Below are 21,334 nucleotides of genomic sequence, written 5' to 3' on the forward strand. Positions count from 1 at the left end.
ATTATTTCAGTTGTAGCAGTAAATTAACAACCTGTTGGATAAAATTTCACCCACAAATGATTTGAATACTTACTGGCATTATGCTCAGTAGCTACTAAATTTTAAAGAATTAAAAACTGAAGACCTAAATTTGAATGAAATTCCAAAGAATACTTGTATAACCTAAAAAGGCAAGAGAGGAAAACAGAATGAGGAGAATGAGTGAATATAATGAAAAGCAATAAAATGGCAGACCAGATCCATCTATACCAATAGCGAAATGTAAAGAGACATAGTATTCTAAAAATGTTAATTATTAGACTGACCCCAAAATTAGACATATTTAAGTACACATTTTATAGAAATAATATAAAGAAAATGACAAAGAGTTTCAAGTTAAATGATACCCTAGATTTATAATCAGCGGAAAGCTGGAGATGTTAATAAATATTCAGTTTAGTGGAGCTGAAGACAAGGAGTGGGCCAGAGAGATTTAACAGCAGGTACAGCTCTTACCTTGCATATACCCTCCCTGGGTTCAATCCCTGACACCACATATGGTTCTCAGAACTCCAGCAGAAGTGATTACTGAGCACAGGGATTTTTAAAATGTATCTGGAGTCATATAGTTTCAAAGAGACGTAGCTGAACTCTGTCACTCAGTGCTCTGGTTTCAAAGTGTAAGTTATGATATTGGTCCCATGGAGAGGGCTGACCCAAGAATTCACACAGTATAACTTATAGCACACTAGCATATAGAAACTTTCTGTGATTCTCCTTTTGAGCTGCTTAGGTCCCAGCAAACGGAAGATATAATGCACATATGATCTGTTCATTTATTCCACTAGGGAACTGTACACATCAAACCACTACATATAACTGAAAATTTATGTGACTGGCTGTTAAGGAATTTTAATTTTGAGGCACACATATGCAGGTCCAGTTGTTATCTCCAGGGACTTGATTAATCAGAGCTTTCTTAGGAAGTCCAAAAGTTTTCCAAACTCAGGTACCAAGGAAATTGAGGTTGATCTAATAGTATTCCAAAGAAATTGCTTAGGAATAATCCATTAAAAAAAGTTTACATCTTTATATAAGCCTCAGAACAACAGCAAGGCAGAGACTTTAGTTTTTCAATTAATGGCTTACATCACCCATAGTTGTTATTTCTTGTGTCTGAGGATAAGCCATTAAAACAAAAAGGACTTTAGTGGCCTGTTTTCTCTGCAGTGTGAAATCACTCTTGGTGCTCACGAGATTGAGCTTGCTCTGTCACCAGAAGAAAATCATCACTGGGATGCCCTTGCTTTCTTCCTACCTGATCTTAAGCTTCACTGAGAGAGTGGCACTCATTTCCATGCATAATTCCAAGAAGGTCTCACACTAACCTGGTAGTGTGGCCAAAATTAAAAAGAATAGAGACACTGAGGTTCCATATAGCTAATTGGCTTGTTCAAATCTCTGTCTTTCTATCCTGTTAGCATGATGAAGAGGGTTTGTTGGGTTTGTAGACATTCACTGTGCTCTTCAGAGATGTGTATATAAATGGCCTATTTTAACGTGACTGACTCCATTCTGGAAGAGAAGAGATTTAAATGGAAAAGTATCACTTTATTCTGTTTCCCCAGCCTTTTGTCAGCCTTGTTTTTAGTGTTCTGTGGTTATTATTAATATATTCATTAGGAAAATTCACTAAATCTTTACTGTGATTTCAAACTTTGGTTACTTAACCATGGAAAGGGATAGATACGGAATTTGAAAAGGGTTAGAAGGGTTATATATTTGCTTAATATTTTGCCAGAGGATTTTAAGTATTCAGTTTTATTTTCTGTGAATCATTTTGTATAGATTATAATTTGTAATTTTATTTTTCAAAAATAATTATAACTATTTTTAAATGAAGACAAAATAGGTATAGAAAACTAAAAATGTTAGGAAAAGCTTAAAAGTTGGAACTTATGAAGATCTTGAATGCTGAAAACATTAGCAACATAGAGGGATGATAATGAAAAATGATAATGGAAAGTCCATTTTTTCCTGAAGGTAATTATAACGCTCTGAGCCCTTTATTTCTTAGAGACCAGATGCACAAAAACATCAGTGACTGAAGTGGCATGACTGATTATCACTATCTATACTGCCACCTTGTTCTAATGGAATCAACCATTTTTTTCCACTGATTCCACACAAGTTTTATTTAGTTTATTTTCTCCTAAGATAATATACATGCATGTATATATACATATATATATACATATATATTTCACCACCTAAGTTATCATTTGGAATACAGAATAATTTGTTTCTTTCAACGAAAGTTCACAGCTTCCTTGTAGTGGAACAGGCTACAGGAAAATCAATACTTTTCATAGTGCTTACCCAAATCCCTCCTACAAAGAAGTCATAATGTGAAATATGAATGATTGTCACTGTGATACATATTGGGGATTAGGTTAGAGCTTGTCTGATCATTCCCCAGTAGCCTAATACCTGGCTGATAGTGACATATTAGTAAGCTCCCAAAAAACAGTAACACAGTGGCTAAGAAAATGAAAGAGCCAAGAGAATCATGAAAAATAAGAAAATTAATAAAGCACTGGCAGAAATGTTGAATGAAATCAGGGTCATGATCTGGGTCTAAGTAAGTTAACAGAACTGAGAGAAAATGCTTAAGCTGTAAAATTAGATCAGTTACAAGGGAAACTTTCAAAAGAAAGTCAATTTAGTTTAAAGTTCCATCAGTTGATTTTCTTTTGTTACGTGCTTTAGCTTATAAATGGGTTAGATAATATTCCACAGGGAAAGCCATGTGCCGTGTGTTTTTAATCCAAAAGTGAAATACTGACATTTTAGGCATTCACAACTTAACTTCATTCTGAAACTATGAAAAAGGAATGTTTTGATATAATCTCTATAAGATTCATGAATTTTCAGCAAATTTTCCAACAACTTGGTCCACCCATATGCCTCTTGTCCCCCAAATGACATTAAGATATTGTGGAATTTACCGGTTTGTGTCTGATTTTCAAGCCAAGAGAGGAGTTATTTCTAAGGTGAATAAAATTTCAGAGTGTTTCTGTTACTGGCAAGATTTATAGTGTGTACAGACCATTTTTGGAAACTATGAAAATCTTTTTAACATTGAATAATTTTCTTTCAAGTCTGAAATATTAATGCTACATGCATGTAAATCCTAAAAAACATTTATCAAGGATAAACACTAAATGCTGCAATTTGAAAAAACAGCATTTCTTTCATACTTTCTTCCTTTTTCTCTTTGCTTTCTTGTTTCTTTCATCTTTCCTCGTATGAGTGTTTTTCATAAAAGATTTTTAGAGTGCAGCAAATTAAACACATTTGTATGAAGTCCTACTCTCTAATATGTATTCAGTGTCTTTTAAAATCATGTCTGCATTTTTCCCCAGTACTATAGAAATAATTAAAACTGGTTCTCTGTCCTAACATAACCACTAGGACTTAATAACAGATCATCTTGATAGGGCTTGATCATTCTTAGGTTTGACCATCCTCTCTGTGACCAAATACTGTACTGCATTCTATAAAATACATAAAATATAGAAACTTGTAGAGTTTATTTTCTATAGACTCTAATATGAGTCTATTTTCTTTTCCTGCACTAAAATAAAAGGTAACGTCATTTCTTTGGAAGAAGCATATCACAGCCGAGGCGCCAACTTGGGTGACACAAGCTGGTGAGATAATACAGATGGCCCAGGGAAAGAGCTGGTTCAGGGGAGAATTTAATATCTTTGATGATAATGAGCTTTCACTATTTGTGTTTTAGAATATTTTTTCAGCAGAATAAAAAAAAGAGTATTGATTTTTATAGACTTAAGAATGTATGCAGATATTTCCTTTTGTATTTTTGACTTTGGGGCTTTATATTGTGATATTTTACTTTTTATAGTTATTAATTTATCTTCTTTGAATTCATTTGGTTCTTCCAAAACTTAAATAAACATCTGAGTAGGATTTCAGGTGTGTGAGGTGGATGGTTGTTTGGCTTTTGTTCATGGTCTGACATGAAGGAAAGTGTGTGTAAATATTTTTAAGAACAAAGTAGGAATTTTGATCTTCAGAATAGATTTCTCCTGACCTTTTTGAGTTATTTCCTCAACTCCTCATAGACTTGGATGAGCTTAAGAAGCATGGATGGGAATCAGGCCCAGAGTTTTCTTTCATCTGTTTTTATCAGCAACATCAGAGAGTACTCAGTGGAGACATAGAAATGAATGTCACAAGAGTGATTCTTTAGGTGTTGTCTTTTCTGAAGGGGTGAAATCAATTTACCTGTGGATTCTACCCTTGAGGTGATTGAACCAAATTTCAATTATGGAAATTACTAGCATTTGCTTGCACTTTTCAAATTCAGTTTTGCTTTCACAGTGTTCTTTTTGAAAACAGGCATTCTACCTGCAGATTCCATCGGTGGGACAACCCTATGTCATTTAATTGTGTAGGGATATTAAACCAGAAACTAAACAGTGAAAGAATTTGAAATCAAGGCATGTCAGCGGACTGATCACTTAACCTCAATATTCAACAACCACTAACACCTAATGCTTATTCACAGACAAAGCAGCTAAGATAGAGACACCGAAAACTTGCTTACATAATATGACCATAGAATATATACACTAGTCATGTGTGCCACACCGTTTAGATGGCCACTCCACATTTGGAATTTGCGGTGAACTATGACTATGGTACCAGCATTCCTCTGTAATAGTTTAGAACTGTATTTTCTGCTTTACTTAAGTTTGTTCTAAGAATGAGACAACATGAAGTCATCTGCATACCTGTAGACCCTAAAGGTTTTATCTACTGATCAGTAATATTTTGAGAATCCAGGAATATTTTTAATTAAAATCATTGTCCAAACATGTTAGAAAATGTTTACTGATTAATAAAATAAGCTGCTTGCAAAGTTCATTAGACACAACATAAGTTAGGGTTTTACCATCTGTATGACCACCACTAGGAAGGTGAGTTTTTAAAAGAATATTATGCATGTAACCACTTGGAAGAAAAGAAATAATTGTGAAAGTACCTAGTTATGCTAATTTGAAGGGAATGATAGAAGTTTTAAGGGATGAAACCCCAAAGGATTAGATATCCTGAAGTTTGGCAACCCATGTCTTATTAGTTAGAGATATTACTAAAAGGAGATTTTTAGTGTGAAAAGTATGTTTCTTGCTTACTCCTTCCTTGGAAGGGTCGCCTTGTATCTGCGGTCTTAATAAATGCTTAAGGTAGCAGTTACTCTGAGTTAAATCTTTGATTCTTAGAGCAACCTTTGGAGGCAGTTACTGTTCCTGGCCACTTGGTATAAAGAACTACAGATCAGGCAAATAAAGTGATGTTTTATTAGCACTGTAGCACTGTCTTGCCATTGTTCATCGATTTGCTTGAGCAGGCCTAGTAACGTCTCCATTGTGAGACTTATTGTTACTATGTTTGGCATTTCGAACACTTCAGGAGTAGCTTTCCAGGCTTTGCAATGCAGGCGAGATACTCTGGATAGCTTGCTGGGCTCTCCGAGAGGGACAGAAGAATTGAGCCCTGGTTGGCCAGGCCGGCCACGTGCAAGGCAAATGCCCTCATTTTATTCTTATTCTAGAAGTAGTCATTCCAACAGCTGTAATCCATCTTCAAAGACATTTATATCTGTTTCTTTTACCTGCTCACTTTCTGTCCTTCCTATGTTTCCACCAGCCATGATAGATTTTAGCGTGGCTGATGACAGATACTAACAAAACCTGGCTCCAGCAGAGTGACAAAACAAACAGGGCCTCTGCCCACTTGGACGCACAATATTAAGTGCTTGCCCACATTTAAGTTAATTCTGTATTTTTGAAATTAGCAAGTACACTTCAGAATTGTTTGCCAGAAGAATTTACAACATAAGAGGACTTAGCACTCCACAGAGCTCAGTGTTAATTGAAGAGTTATTGATCACAGATGCACACTAGATGGATCAGAGGCAACCCCGGTTCACCTCAAGAGCTTTACAATATTACCTCTTTTCTTAATTTCCCCATGTCTTGGTTACTTCACTTCTGAAGTGAGAAGAATATTAATTCCTATCTTTTATAGTAGTCAATTTGCTACTTGTTGAACAAGACAGATTGTGTTCATGCATTGTTAATGAATTTTTTAAATTTTATTATGGAAAAATGTATATAAAATTTGCCCCCCAGCCATTTTAAGTGCACAGGTCAATGATATTAGACACACATAGGATTGAGTAGCCATCACCACCATCCATCTTTATAGCTCTTTTATCATCTTGTAAAATGAAATGACCATATCTGTTAAATGAAAGTTCCTAATTCTCTTTCCCCTCCCAGTCTGTGGGACCCACCATTCTGCTTTTTGTCTTGTATTTGCACTATTCTCAGTAGCTCATAAAAGTGAAATAATATCTTTCTGTGATAGGCTTATTTTACTTTTCATAATCTTTATTTCATTGCTATTATAAAATGTGTCAGAAATCACTTTCTTTGAAGGTTAAGTATTTAGTTATATATGACATTTTTTCATATTCATTCATCTGTCAGTGGACTCTGAGTTGCCTCCACTTTTTAACTACTATGAATAATATACTGTGAATATGAGTACATAAATAGCTCTTCAAGACCCTGCCTAATGTTACTTTGAGTATATATGCAAGGTGGATAATATGGTTATTCTATTTCCTTTTTTCTTTTTTTGGTACAGAACACCATATGATTTTCATAGTGGTCAGATATTTTTACATCCACACCAACACTATATAACATTTCTAATTTTTCTATACCATTGCTAACAGTAGTTATGTCCTGTTTTTTGAAATAGTAGTATTTAAAGGCTGTGAATATTGATCTCATTGTGATTTTGATTTGCACTCCCCTAGTTATGTTGAATTTATTTTCATATATTTATTGGATATTTGTATCATCATTGGAAAAATGTCTGTGCAGTTCCTTGGCCAGTTTTTGGGTGAGATATTTTATCAAATAATAAAAATGAGAAAAATGAGTTTCTCATTTTTCCTCAGTCTCTTCTTTCTGGTCCAGTTTTCTTATTCTTTCTTCTACCTGCTCACATATTAATTTGAATTCTCCTAGTGAAATTTTATTCCAGTTGCTGTTTTAAGTTCCAGAATTTCATTTTTGGTTTCTTTATAGATATTTCCCCCCTTCATTATTTATGTTCTTAGTTCCTTCATGCATTATTTTCTTAACTCTCCTTGTATTTTCCTTTAGGTCTTTTAGCATTCTAAGAGGGTTGTTTATGTCTATATCTAGTATATCTTGCCAACAGGTCTATTTTTTCAGGAACAATTTATGCTGATTTATTTTTTCCTTTTTGAATAATCTATGTTTTCCTGTTTCATAGCATCTCTTTTGATTTTTGTTCAAAATGGAGCATTTGAATGTAGGAATGTGATAACTCTGGAAAATTGGATTTTTGTAACTTGGGATTTAATTGACTTCGAATATTATTCCCTCCTGGACATCTGCTTTCTCGACTTAAGCCTCAGTTGCCCTTAGTTCCTAGCACCCCAAAAGCAGGGTCCCGACGAGGGACTGAATGGACCCAGGGCAAGCTGTGAGCTACCCAGGCCAAAGTGCCACAGTTCTTAATTATAAGTTAAGAGCTTGATCATGGACAAATGCTGTCATTTGATCCCCAAAGGTGGGAAAGGAGAAAAATTAAGAAGGGGGTCACACTAGCTGGTGTGGGGGGGGGGAGTTTGTAACAATGAGAGATGAAACAACAATGGCTTCCAGCTGCTTTGTATTTCTGTGATCAGAAACACTGTTCAATAATCTCAAGGTATGTGTAAACACAAAAGGGGAGCAGCAGTGTTCTATCTCTTCCGCCCACGTTTGGTAGTGGGTACTTCCCCCATCCCCCGGAGAGGTCGATGGTGACGGGCAGGCGAAGGAAGGAATGAGAGCCAGGCTGGTTGGTGTCAGTTGCAGTTTATTCCACTCTCCTCTCCATTCTCCTCTGATTCTCCTCGTGCTTCTTTCTCCCTCATGCTACTTCATTCTCCTCCTCGATCCCCCTTCATTCTTCTTGTCACTCTGGAATCTAGATCCGCCAGCCCACTTTTACGAAGTTTAATTAAATCCCCCAGCATGAGGAGTTGGGGTAACAATTACACATAGGTATAATCATACAATCAGCGGATATAAGGTCCTTCCCTCAGGGGTAGCTACTTCCAGGATAGATTCTTTTCCAGCAAGACGACTGGCCTAAAAGCAAAGATGATTGTGTTTCTCCTCTCCTTAGTCCAACAAACATATAAACATTCATAATATTAATCATTTTGTATGGACACAGTAAGAGATACATTAAGCTTATAGAATCACTCTCCTGGGGTTATCTTGATCTCAGACTACAGTGCTCAGGCCAGAATAGTCTTTCCTAATCTCTTATAGGGTCCTAATCTCATCGTTACTTTTGAATCATGACAGCATTTGTCCATGATCAAGCTCTTAACTTATAATTAAGAATTGTGGCACTTTGGCCTGGGTAGCTCACAGCTTGCCCTGGGTCCATTCAGTCCCTCATCGGGACCCTGCTTTTAGGGTGCTAGGAACTAAGGGCAACTGAGGCTTAAGTCGAGAAAGCAGATGTCCAGGAGGGAATAATATTCGAAGTCAATTAAATCCCAAGTTACAAAAGCGTAATATTAACTGTCTTCCCATATCTATACAAAAAGGACATTGCTTTAAAGTAAACTATTCAAAAGAGAGGAGAGGAGAAAGACAATATTTCACTCATACATATAAAAATCATACATTTCTAAGGAATCTGACCTTAGAAGTTAACAGAGTCTGATTAGGGGAAAAACTTATTAACTGATTGGGGAATAGAGCATAGAGAAATGGTTATAGATAAACAAAGGAATGGGAGTAACTTGGGACCACTGTGATGGGTGTAACCTGATAACTGAAGCTCCTTATGGCAAGGGAGGAAGGACAAACCAATGCCATCCTACAAGGTAGACCCCCAATATTTGGAAGACAGGGTGATTCTGCTTACACTGACAACTACTAGCTACTATAGGAATTAGAGTATAGCTACTGTCACATAGGTAAGTGGTGGACACTAGTGGACGGCAGGTGATGGAGGCTCCAGGGCGGGGGTGCTATTACTGAGTTGAGGACTGTAATTTACCTAATTTAACCAAAAATTAACAGCCCAAGTCTGGCCTCTGTGAATTGCTAGTCTCTGGGAGATTTCATGGCCCAGTCTAGTTTGGCCAGACTCTTGACAGCAAGTTGATCTGTCTTTAGAGACGGGCTTCTGATATTTCCTCCTCTGCCATCTTCCCAAAATACTCTCTTGTAAGTCATTTTGATATAGATAATTGCTGTTGCAACCTGATATTCTTCCACTAAAATTTTCCTGGTATATAGGGAAAGACTTGATGGTTTTAAGCTTGATTTTATTTGATTTGGAGAAAGATTACTAACCACATACAAAGGTCTCAAGTAAAGAGTAAACAAACAACAGCAACCATGGCAAGTCTTGGAAAGTTGTGCTTTATTTATGAAGTCTTGTTATTTAGTATCAACTGCACACTGGTAGACAGTCATGTTTACTTTTTTGAACAAAGGTTTTTCATTAAATTAGTGTTTATTAAATGAGATTAGACATTTAACAGACCACATGAAAAACATTTAAAACAGAGACAAATATTGGAAATGATATAGTTAATAAAGGATTAAGAATTGCTTTCTAGAATATCTAAGATACTTAAAGAATTTTCTAGTGACTCCAAAATACCAGTCATATTAGTCACTAAGATTACCTGTTGCACATAAATTCATGAAGGTCTGTTCTAAATGCCTGAGTAGTCATCAAAAACTACAGACTTTAGAACTAGAGAAAAACTTTAGAGATTAGTTCTTTTGGATGATTGACTTGAAATTTAATTCCTCCCTTTCTCAACTCTGAAAATGGGTATTAAATTGAAAAGCATCTCCGTAAAAGTTAGAGAAATGACATTGGTCTGTAGCATAGTGGAATATTTTTATATGCTGTGTGTTCCCTTCAGATAGCGATAAAAACTATTTGAGGGTCATTTAGCATCCATCTGTTACACTTTTTAAAAGCATTTCAGTTTCAAACAGATCTTTAAAATTTGCTATGAGCTCAAGAACAGTCTTACAGAAAATGTGTGATATTTGCCCCCCAAAAAGTAATCAATTCTCCTATAAGTTTCAGTGGTTTAATGAAAAAAATTAAAGTTAAATGTATTATGCTGTTAATTAAAGGTTTAGATTGTCTACAGTATTTTTAGAATAAAAGTTATTAATTTGTTTATTGAACTATAAATTAAAACCCAATTAAAATTTTAATTTGAATCATTAGTAGTATGGATCTTTTTTTCACCACCCAATTATAAAGAGCATCTAACTTCCAAAATTAGTTTTCTGGAAGAGAAGAGCTGAATAGCACCTTAAAAATAAAATCTAATTGAACTTTTAAAGAAATATTAAAATTCCTTGTGGCTGGAGAGATAGCACAAAGGGTAAAGCTCTTGCCTTGTACATTGGTTTGATCCTTGGCATCCCATATGGTCTCCAAGCACTGGCAGGGGTAATTCCTGAGTGCAGACCCAGGAGTAACCCCTGAACACTACCAGATGTGACCCAAACCCCCACCTCACCACCCCCCCCCAAAAAAAGAAATATTAAAATTCCCTCTAGTGGGATGCAAAGGGGAGTATTCTTATTGCTGTGTTGTACTTTCAGCCTCTACAGATGACAGTGCAGCCGAAAAGAAGGGGGGCACCCTCCATGCGGGCCTCATCGTTGGAATTCTCATCCTGGTCCTCATCATAGCAGCAGCCATACTTGTGACTGTCTATATGTATCACCATCCAACCTCTGCAGCCAGCATCTTCTTCATTGAGGTGAGTGCTAAGCGGAGTATAGGGAACCCACTCCAGCTAATGAACTCCATTCATGGGCTGAGTCTCCCTGTTCCTGATGTTTTATATGTGGTTTCACCATTTGACCACTGTGGTTTGATTGATTTCCACACATGATATCTAGAGAAAGATTGCTTTCAATTGTCACATTCAACTAACCTTACCTCAAGAGCTTTGAAAGAAAAAGTCTATCCTGAACATAGCTGACGGAAAATAGAAATGGGAATTGTATGACTATTATACCAAGTATGTTTGCTATCTGTTCTGCTTATCTGAGATGGATATCAGCATAGGGAGGAGGCTGAAGGACTCAGCTGAAATCAATTAATCAATAAATACAAATGGAGGCCCTCCCGTTGTTCATTGATTTGCTCGAGCAGGCCCAGTAACGTCTCCATTGGAGACTTTGTTGTTACTGTGTCTGGCATATCGAATACGTCACGGGGAGCTTGCCAGGCTCTGCCGTGCGGGCGAGATACTCTCGGTAGCTTGCAGGGCTCTCCGAGAGGGGCGGAGGAATCGAACTCGGGTCAGCCATGTTGGCTGCGTGCAAGGCAAATGCCCTACCACTGTGCTATCGCTCCAGCCAAAAGGAGACTGGTTGCCTGAATGGGTATGGTGGGACTGCTTTTAAAATGCTAACAAAAATATCCTGGAAAAAATAATCATTCACATTGCAAAATTACACTACAATATTAAGATAATGGAAAGTGTGCTCAGCATTTTTTGTAATGTGTGTACACATATGCATTTATGTGTAAATACTCTCTAACAAACACAAAAGGAGCACTGTTGGATTGGCCCAGTGCTTTCCTGTACTGAATATAGAATTTAGTGCCAGTGCATCTGAGAAATTGGGTGGGCAGCTTAGGTGTTGTGCATAAAAAACTAGAGTCAGTGCTGCTGGCCAGAAGGCCTGAAATGAGAAATTCTGGAGAGCACAGGATGTAGTAGGTATGACCAGGTCAGACCTTGTTTTACAGATGATGAGGATTTTAGTCCATCATTTTGTGGGGGAGAAGGTTGGGGGGGCATGCTCCCAGAATCAAGGAAACACTAGGGTGATGAAGGAAATCTTCCCTGCAGAGTTCCAATTGTGTATAGTTGAAATCTTTTTCAGTTAACTGGTGATATACCAGAAAGTTAGTTTAACGCTTGTTTATGTAAGGGAGAAATTATAAGGTCTTATTAGCCAAAAATAACTTGTCCCCTGAAAAAAAGGGAGAGTGAAGCAAATCTGTTAATTACTACTCTGGTTCTCTACTGTGCAGGATACAGTGCAGTCTCTGCATGGGAACACATTCAAGGCTTGGGAGAATGGGTCTTGTCTGTGATTTCAGTCTTTGTCCCATAGTACCCCATGGCTCTTCAAGCTGGAGCTGGCAGTACCACCAAATCTCAGTCTTGGCTTTGTTCTGAATTCATACTCAAATCTCTGAGTCCCCAAGATACCATTTACTTTGTTTCATCTCCCAAGAAAGACCGCCCCTTCCACCTCTGTCCCTTATATTATTATCCTAAGAGGTTTTGGGGATCATGTACTCTATAAGCTCCCCTAGACCATCTCTCTCCAAAGAGCTGAAGATAATTTCTCTTTCTCTTCTGATATTTTACCTCTTGTAAGATGTTCCATGCCTTTTTCGGACTCATACTTGCTGTCTTGCAGTGGAGTTAAATATCTACTTGATTGACTCCACCATACAAACCTTTAAGTTCCTCAATATTTGGGTTAAATGACTGTCGTCTTTCCAGTATGAGGTCGTCTCTTTTTTCTGCCTACAAAACATAACAGATGCCTAACATTTGAAGCTTCCTCCAAATTTTATATAACAAACTCCAGGAAAAGCACCCCATTTAATGCCATAATAACTGAGAAATTACCAAGCATTGCTTTTAGTTGGAAAAGCTATCATTAAGTTGTGTTAATGTACTAGATTTTCATGGAAATCTTCCCCAAGGCTGTGGAATGCATGCCCCAGAGAGCTGACAGGGACAAACTCTAAGGCTTGGGGCACAAGGAGGGCAGAAGTCTGAGCTGTAGCCCCTCAGATGGCTGAGCTTCTTGCCCTTGTGCAGTTTATTTTCTGATGCTGTGAAAAAAAAACTTCCGTGTAATATCTGATGTTTGGGTTGACATCAGAAAAGAATTCTGCCACCATCCATTGCACACTGCTTAGTAGCAGCCCCGGTCCCAATAGACAGTGAGACTGTAGTAGAATGAAAGCATTTTTCGCATTTCCCTTTCTAAATCAGCCATCTTTTTTATCAGAATATCAGATACCAATATTCCATGTGTAGATGTGTGACTTCGTGGGGGATGTCTGTGTGTGTATCATGTACCATAGTTATAAGACAGTCAGCTGTTTTAGAGATAAGCGAGTCTTATACCCTCATAGCAACTGAAGAAGAGACTGAGGGTCAAAGTGAGGAATGTCTGGGCCAAGGTGAAGGAGATTATTCCTTTGGTCTCTCCATGCACAAGTGAAGCCAACCTGTTCTCAAGGCACCCCAGTTTTTGTTCTTGCTGTTGTCTTTTCCTCCCCTTTATATCTGTTGCCAGTTTTTGCTTAAATTCAACTCTGCATTCAATTGCTGGTCTGTAGCCCCTAGAATCAGGTCAGCAGATAATTTGTGAAGGTATTGATTATTGAGTTATTTTTTAAAGTGGGTTCTTATTTGCAAAAGCAAAACACATACTCCTGATAACTGCATAGTTAGTGATGACACCAGGCAGTTCCTGGGGTTGGAGGTTTTTAATTGCTAGTTGAATAAGCAATGTGGATGCATAAAGCATATTAGCATCATTTAAATTGTCTTTTTCTGTTTCATGTTAATTACTGTCTACATTTTAAGTAAAATGAGTATATATATTTTTTCCATTAGGACAACAAAGGCATTCATTATAGAAAATATGAATTATTTTCTACAATGAACAATTTTTCTATAATGAAAATTATAAAATAATTATTTTATGGTTATATTTTTCTCTAGAAATATATAATATCAATTCATATTCTGTGTGAATAATTTGATTCAGCACTCTAAAAAGAAAGAAAAATATCCCAACATACAAAAGCAGTTGTCTATTGTTTAAAATTTGTTTGGTTTGGGGGCCATATTTATCGGTGCTCAGGGCTTACTCCTGGCTCTGTATTCAGGGGACCATATGTGGTGCTGTGGATAAAATCCAGGTCAGTTGCATGCAAGGAAGCACCATAACCCCTATACCATTAACTTTTCCTGCCTTAACAGTTTAGATTTATTTTTTAATCTGGATTCCTTATATGCTTTATTTGATGTTTGATTATTTGATATGAGTTTGCTAAAAGGCAAACTTAAATTTTCCTTTCAAACTACATTTTTCTATTTTATGTTGGACTCTATAAGCACGGTTTTCATGGGTGTCTACTATTCCATTTAATGTGTGTTCTCTACCCTTTTATTGATCACCTTCTGTGTTGTCTAGTGGCAATTCTGAATTCAAACAGCACCAAAATTTTGGTCTGTGCCCATAGTCAAAAAAAAGCCTGATTTTACCTAATATCAGACTTGTGTTAATTTTCTTTTTTTCTTTTTTTTGATTTTTATTAGTGAAACACCATGAGGTACAGCTGTAGACTTACAATATTTTGTGCTTGGGTTTCAGTTATACAATAATCGAGTACCCATCCCTCCACCAGTGCCCATTCTCCACCACCAATGATCCCAGTTTCCCTCCCACCCCCCACCCTCTCCCCATCACACCCCACCTCTGTAGCAGGGCATTCCCTTTTGTTCTCGCTCTCCTTTTGGGTGCTGTGGTTTGCAAAATAAGCATTGAGAGGCAATCATGTTCAGTCTATAGTTTACTTTCAGCATTTTCTTTCACTGCTGAAGTAAAGCATGTTGGACTTAGCAGCTTAAGACAAAATACATTTTCTCTTCCAAAGCTTGGGAGCTCCAAAATCAAGTCTCACAGACTTAAAGTTGAGGTGTCACCAGCTAAATTTTTTTACATACTTCAGGGGAAAATAATCTCCTAGCAATTTTTAGCAACAAGAGGCCATGTGCATTTCTTGGCTTCTTGACTCCTTCTCATATCATCCCTATCTCTCTTTCTATCACCCAGCTTCCACTAAAAACTCTGACACCCCTGACTCCTTGTAATGTCCATATGGATAATCCATGACAATGGCCCCATCTCAAGATCCTTCATCCAGTTATACCTAAGCAACTTCTGTTCTGCTATCCAAAGTGCAAGGGCAGGTTCAGGCAAATACACATCCCTGGGAAGTCATTCCTCTGCCTAACACAGACTGCATCAAATGCAGGCTGTGTCATACCCACCCCGTTAAACTGTGAAACTCTTTTAATCATAAAGTATATCCTAGTGTCAGTGACATAAAAACATGATCCATTGTGTATCATAGTGAATCCAGGCTGCATTAAATTCTAGTGGAAATGAGTTCCCAGACTAGACACTGTGTGTACTGTGAGGAAATTTAATAACTTTGCCCTCCAGTACATATAGCAGAACTCATGAAACCATTGTATCATGGAGCACTGGGACTCTTCTCACTTGGGGCTATTATATTGAGTCCCATTATGAAGATAGTAATGGTTCTGGTGAAACTTTATTCGATTCACTTGTGGAAGTGGTATGTGCACATTACCTCTTTTGCCCCCATGAAGATCTGATGAGGTCCTGAGGTCATCACCTTGTCATCATGGAGAATGCTAGGAAACAAATAAGAGTCATGTACATCGTGCCGATATATATTCCTTTAGGTGGACTCAAGATCATCTTCTGAACCAGTGGGCCATCCTGCCTTTCTTTGTGAAGGGTGTTACAAACTGCATGTAGAGATCAAGGGAGCTCAGTAACTAGGGACTTAATTTTGTCCTTAGAATAGATTCCCAAAGTAGAACAATGGAAATAAGCCATTTGAAGACACTTCATATAAGTATAAAAATAATTGCCCAAGGATATACACCAATTTATGAAGCTATTGCCATTATTGTCTATTTTTAGTACTGATGATAATGTCAGTGGCTATTATCAGTATGTTTTGTTCTTATAGAAAATATACATTATTATACACTTTGAACCTACAAAGCTCTTCCTCGCACAGTGAATTTCCATAGATCTTTTAGCTTTTAAAATTCATTTTTTGTAGAAAGGAAGTGGAATAGAATGGGAATTAAAATCCAGAAATGCATCCATTCATGAATTTCTCTGCAAATGTGACTCAAGGTGATGAAATGATAAAATACAGAGATAGTTAGGAAAGCTTTAGGATGAGTTGATGTTAAAGCAAGTTATCACCTCAAATGCTATACAATTAAATGACTGAATTGTCTCTGTCTACACCCACATCTTTAAATATAGGCTTAGGTACAAAAGCTCCTTTCTTTAAGGAGTCCATTTTAAGTTCATTTGGGCCACACTCGACTGGTACTCATGGCTTACTACTGGACGGGTGCCAGGAATGGAACCCAGGTTGGCCACATGCACAGCTCTCATCCAAGGAGCTTCCATCCCAGGTTGGCCACATGCACAGCTCTCATCCAAGGAGCTTCCATCCGAGTACTAACCAGGCACGACCCTGCTTAGCTTCTGAGAGCAGATGAGATCAGGCGTGTTCAGGGTGGTATGGCTATAGATTCCTCTTCAAATTTCAATGAGCATTTTCCGTCACCTTTTATAAATAGCTTTTATTTTGTACTGACTTACCTAGCTTTACTTGGTCCTTTCTAAGATATCTGACTTGGATCAAAATACATCGTTATTCTACAAGAATGACTAATAGACCTTAAAATAATCTTTAAGACACAAAATAGCCGAGAACAATTTTTACATAAACACATATTCCTTGTTTTTATTATATTGTGATAAAACTACTATCTCATTGTAAGATTTAAGTCTGTCTTAGGTTCTACATTAAGTTTAATGTTTGCTAAACATTTTTTAGGCATAGATTCTGTGATGCATGGTTAATTTCATTGTCATAAAATAGGTTAAGGAAATAAATGTTGTTCCTATTGAATACCATCATATTATCATTTATGGTTTGTAATAAATTATGTAACAGGCAATGTAATAGAATGTCAGGAAAATAATATTGTAAAATGGCAGTCAAATGAAAAACCATTCTTTGATAGGATTCAATGTAGACTATAAGCAAATCTTAGTAAAGGAATTCATGTTTTGCACTGTCCTCAATTTTTCTTAATATTATAATTAGTATATGCTATTTCAAAGTTAATTAAAGATGTGATTATTCTACCATTATAATAATAAAGATAAATGGTTAAGATCTTGATGAAAAAGATGACCAATATCTCTATTCTTTAAGTAAACTATTAGATTTTTCCTAGTTAATAGAAAAGTGAAAACTACCATTTTTCACTCATCCTGCTTATGATGCTGAAAAGTACTATTAAAAAGTACTATTTAAACAAAAGATTCAGGGACAGGGACTGGATAGAGAGAGAGTTCAGAGTTCAGGGCCACATGCTTTGTATGTATAGACTGACTTCAGTTCCTGGCACGGTGTGGGCCTATCCCATTCTTATACCATCTGGTTTAGCTTTTTTGGCCCCCGGTATCCTTAGGTCTGAGCATGGAATTGGCTAGCCAGTTTTCCTGGGCCTCCAGTACCTGGGGTCCTAAAAGCACTATTTGGGGTCCTCCAGAAAAAGAAGTCTTCAATAAGGCATCAGAGAAAAGAAATCCACGTGGAGGACTCATGTAAAGATGTTGGTCAAGAAGATAGCACAAATGATAGGAAGGTCTATTTAGAATTATGTCTATTTACAAATAATTCTCACCTGAGGACTGGAGAAAATATAGATGTACACTGTACTGTCAGTGTGAGATCCACCTGCCAACCTTGAATAGTAAGCACTTAAAATGTGACTACCCTAGAAAGAGATCAGTAGTTTGAACATCCCCCACTCCCCCCCAAAAAAATAGCATGTTGAAAATATGTAAAAAATGTTGGTATGCTGTGTTGAATGAAAGATGTTTTGCTTGGTTTTACTTTCAAATGCAGCTAGTTGACACATCTAAATTCATGTATGTGAATCACATTATCTTTCTATTGTACAATACTAGTTTATAAAGAAAACCCTTGCAGAGAAGAGGAGATTTGGGAGGGAAAAGTGTAATTATTGCCATTTTTTTGAAAGAAGAATAGCCAGTGATGTTCAGAAGAGGTTGAGGATAATATTAGAATCTTGAGTCAATCAGATGACAAAGCTGATATGTTGCCCCTTCATTCATTCATTTATTCAAATTTGTTAAGTTCCTATTATGTGCTCATTATCCAAGATTCTGAGATGAACAATATTGACAATACCCTCATGGAAATGAATGTAATGCATAGATATAGATTATAGATATAGATATAGATTATAAATATGTCTTAAGCTAAGTATGGATTGTAAATTGAATGTTTGGTGTTTGAAAAGGTGGTCTTCATAAAAGCTTAATGAAAATGTTACCTTTTGGAGAATTATTATTGAAAAAAATCTATACAATCTAAGAAATATCTCAATGTGAAATATTAAGAATATAACATCTCTTAAATTTGATAATAATTAGGATTAGGATTATGATGATAATCACAAAAATGATGATAATCTCTACATATTTATAAAATAAATTTAATCCACAAGACTATTCTCCAAAATATTTCACTGTTCTGATATAATAGTCTTACCCTTATATTATTCCTGCTAATTTGAATTAGAACTTACATGATGGTTTTTATAATAAAACCTTGACATTAATGTCTAAATAGCAGTCATTGTTCATAGCTTGTTTAGAAATGCTTAGTATAGCCAGGCACCAGAATATCTGCTTTTGATCAAAATACTCAGATTTCCTATAAGCAAAATTATTGGATGGCATAACAAAAAGAAAAACATTATAAAACTTAGAGATTCTTTAATTTTTCCTGAATCATGCACAAGAATTTCCCAAGTATTTTCACAAATACCTTCCCTTTAGTTTTTGTTTTATCTTAAAAATGTGTATAACCTTAACATTATGTGTTATAATAGCAACACATTTCTTTAAAAAATATATTTCGCCTGAGTTTCCACCCAAAGTAATCATTCCAGAACTCTTATCTCCTGGGTAACATTTTGTACTCTTCAACCCCAGTTCCCTAGTTCTATATACTCTCAAATACAAATTAACCCAAACCATCAGAGCCTTCCATTCCTGAAACCCAAGTGAAAAGGGTCACTGGAGTCCAGTTCCCTGTAGAGACACGGCCCTGGACAGTGAAAAAAATTGCTGGGGAACCTGTCCTCTCAGAACACTGGATTCCTCATCCTGGTTCCCCCTTAGGCCATGGCTGCTATAGCAGCAGATCAACAATAGTCTTTTGAGCAGTTTGCTTCTCAAGGGATTCCCCATCCTCAAAAATATTTGTGGCTCTCAAGGACCCATGGAGAATATGATTAAAGAGAGACCGGCAGCTGTGGCCCTCCACTTTCCTGGCAATCAAAAGTGCTACCAGGAAAGCAGCCAGAGGAAGGAGCCAGGCAGGGATTCAAAGGCTGCTGCTGGGGAGGGAAAAAAAGCGTTTACTGAAAGTTTGGCATCTTGCTCTGCAGCTGCTGGATGAATAGCACTGGGGAGTCAGGAGGACTCCGTCCGCTGACAAGCCCACGTAATACACAGGGAAATCATCAAATAGATATATTTGATCCCACAAGTCATATTTGATTCCAAAGTCACAGTTTTTGTAACTGCATTTCAACCTCAAGGTAACTCATAATCTTCTTTAAGGTGGATTGTAGAGGGGGAGAGAAGGATCCATTAAAAAAAAATAGGGGCTTTTCTTTTTTCAAAGGAGACAAGTGATGACATTATTCTTGAATAAGAGACTATGAAGGAAAGATGAGTCCAAAATGTACTGAGTTGGTTTGGCCCTCTTGTTAAAAAGAAGCCATTTTATGAGATGACAGCTTTGAAGATATCTAACACAATATTGGGAAAACAGTGGGGCTGGTTTATTTGGGTTTTTTGTTGTTTTTTTTTAAGTCACTGGAAAGCTCTGGATTTTTTCTTTTACATTCTGTTCTAATGCTAGAATTTTATTTGTGTGCACCACTGAACACTCTAAGATTATCAATTCAAGTCTATGCTGATCCCTTTACACATGTAGTTGCTGAAATAAGGTTTCTTTTTATAGATGACATCTTTAATTTACTCTTCTGAGTACCTATTTTAATTTAAATTCCAATTCCTAAACTAAACTAGCATTTCTAAATTAATGAAATATTTTATTCTCTTCATTGGAAAAAGGATTATTAAAAATACTGGATAAAATATTTTATAGTTCACTGAGTTCTATGCTCTAATTCTTTCTTAATTACCATTTCCTAAATTATTATCTTTAATGGTCCATAATACCATGAAATAGAATATATGTGCATATAAATCTCCCCATAGAAAAAAGCTTAATAAATGAAAGAATTAAGTGAATAAATAAATTAAAATCTATGGAGCTCCAATTCACCTTGGCATTGAGTCTTGTCATTTTAAGTACATAATATATGTTTTAGTTATTCAGCCCTTTTATTCTTTCACCTCCTAAAGGATGATTACTCTAATTACAGTACCAACTGTTGAGTAATTTCTTCTTTGTATCTTTGGAAACAGTTGTTTATTAAAATAAATACTTAATTATTTCTGTTGGCCAATTGAACACCAATTATGGAAGATTTAATTTTAGCAATCATTAGTCTATTCTATTCAACTGTAAGATTATGTTTCCTACCAATTCTACATAGTAAATTTATTTTTCTGACATAGGTAAGAAATAGCTGAAATAAATCTTGAACTTCTTATGTTCTAAAAAAGTTAACAAATCAAATCACAAATCACAAATCATCCTGTTATTCGTCGATTGCCTCAAGCAGGCCTCAGTAACGTCTCCTTCACCCTGGCCCTGAGGTTATATTCAAGGCTCTTTAGGAGAATGAGACCCATCATTGTTACTGGTATTTGGCATATTGGGTATGCCACGGGGAGTTTGCTAGACTCTGCCGTGTGGGCAGGCTACATTCGGTAGCCTGCCAGTTTGTCAAAGTAGGAATGAGATGTCATAATAAGATGTCTTATTGTCGCATTCGCGGCCGCGCAGTTCCGGGAGCTGGTTTTTATAGTCTTGGCCGCTGATGGGATTACACGGCGCCAGCGGGCCGGTTGGTGGGTGTGACCCCCGCCTACTGGAATTTGGAGGATCTGGGTGGAGGATGCTCGACTCCAATCCAAGTAGACTTGGAAATCTCGGCCCCGGAACCCACGTGGCTTTGTCCCTCTGCCGGTACCTTCAGGTGTGCGGAGAGTGGTCTCAGCATGGTGGTGGCTGGTCCTGGAGGTCTTCGGCTGCCGAACTT

General features: G+C 36.8%; 1 protein-coding gene across 1 annotated transcript in view; it reads left to right on the forward strand.

The window, feature by feature from the left end:
* PLXDC2 (plexin domain containing 2) overlaps window positions 1-21,334 on the forward strand; it is a 436,027-nt gene that overhangs the window by 395,462 nt on the left and 19,231 nt on the right. The window contains exon 13 of the mRNA XM_056114593.1: window positions 10,758-10,918. Coding sequence (XP_055970568.1) covers window positions 10,758-10,918 — 161 coding nt within the window. The remainder of the gene's footprint in view (window positions 1-10,757; window positions 10,919-21,334) is intronic.

Source organism: Sorex fumeus, unplaced genomic scaffold, assembly GCF_029834395.1.
Source record: "Sorex fumeus unplaced genomic scaffold, SorFum_2.1 ptg000026l, whole genome shotgun sequence".
Taxonomy (NCBI): domain Eukaryota; kingdom Metazoa; phylum Chordata; class Mammalia; order Eulipotyphla; family Soricidae; genus Sorex; species Sorex fumeus.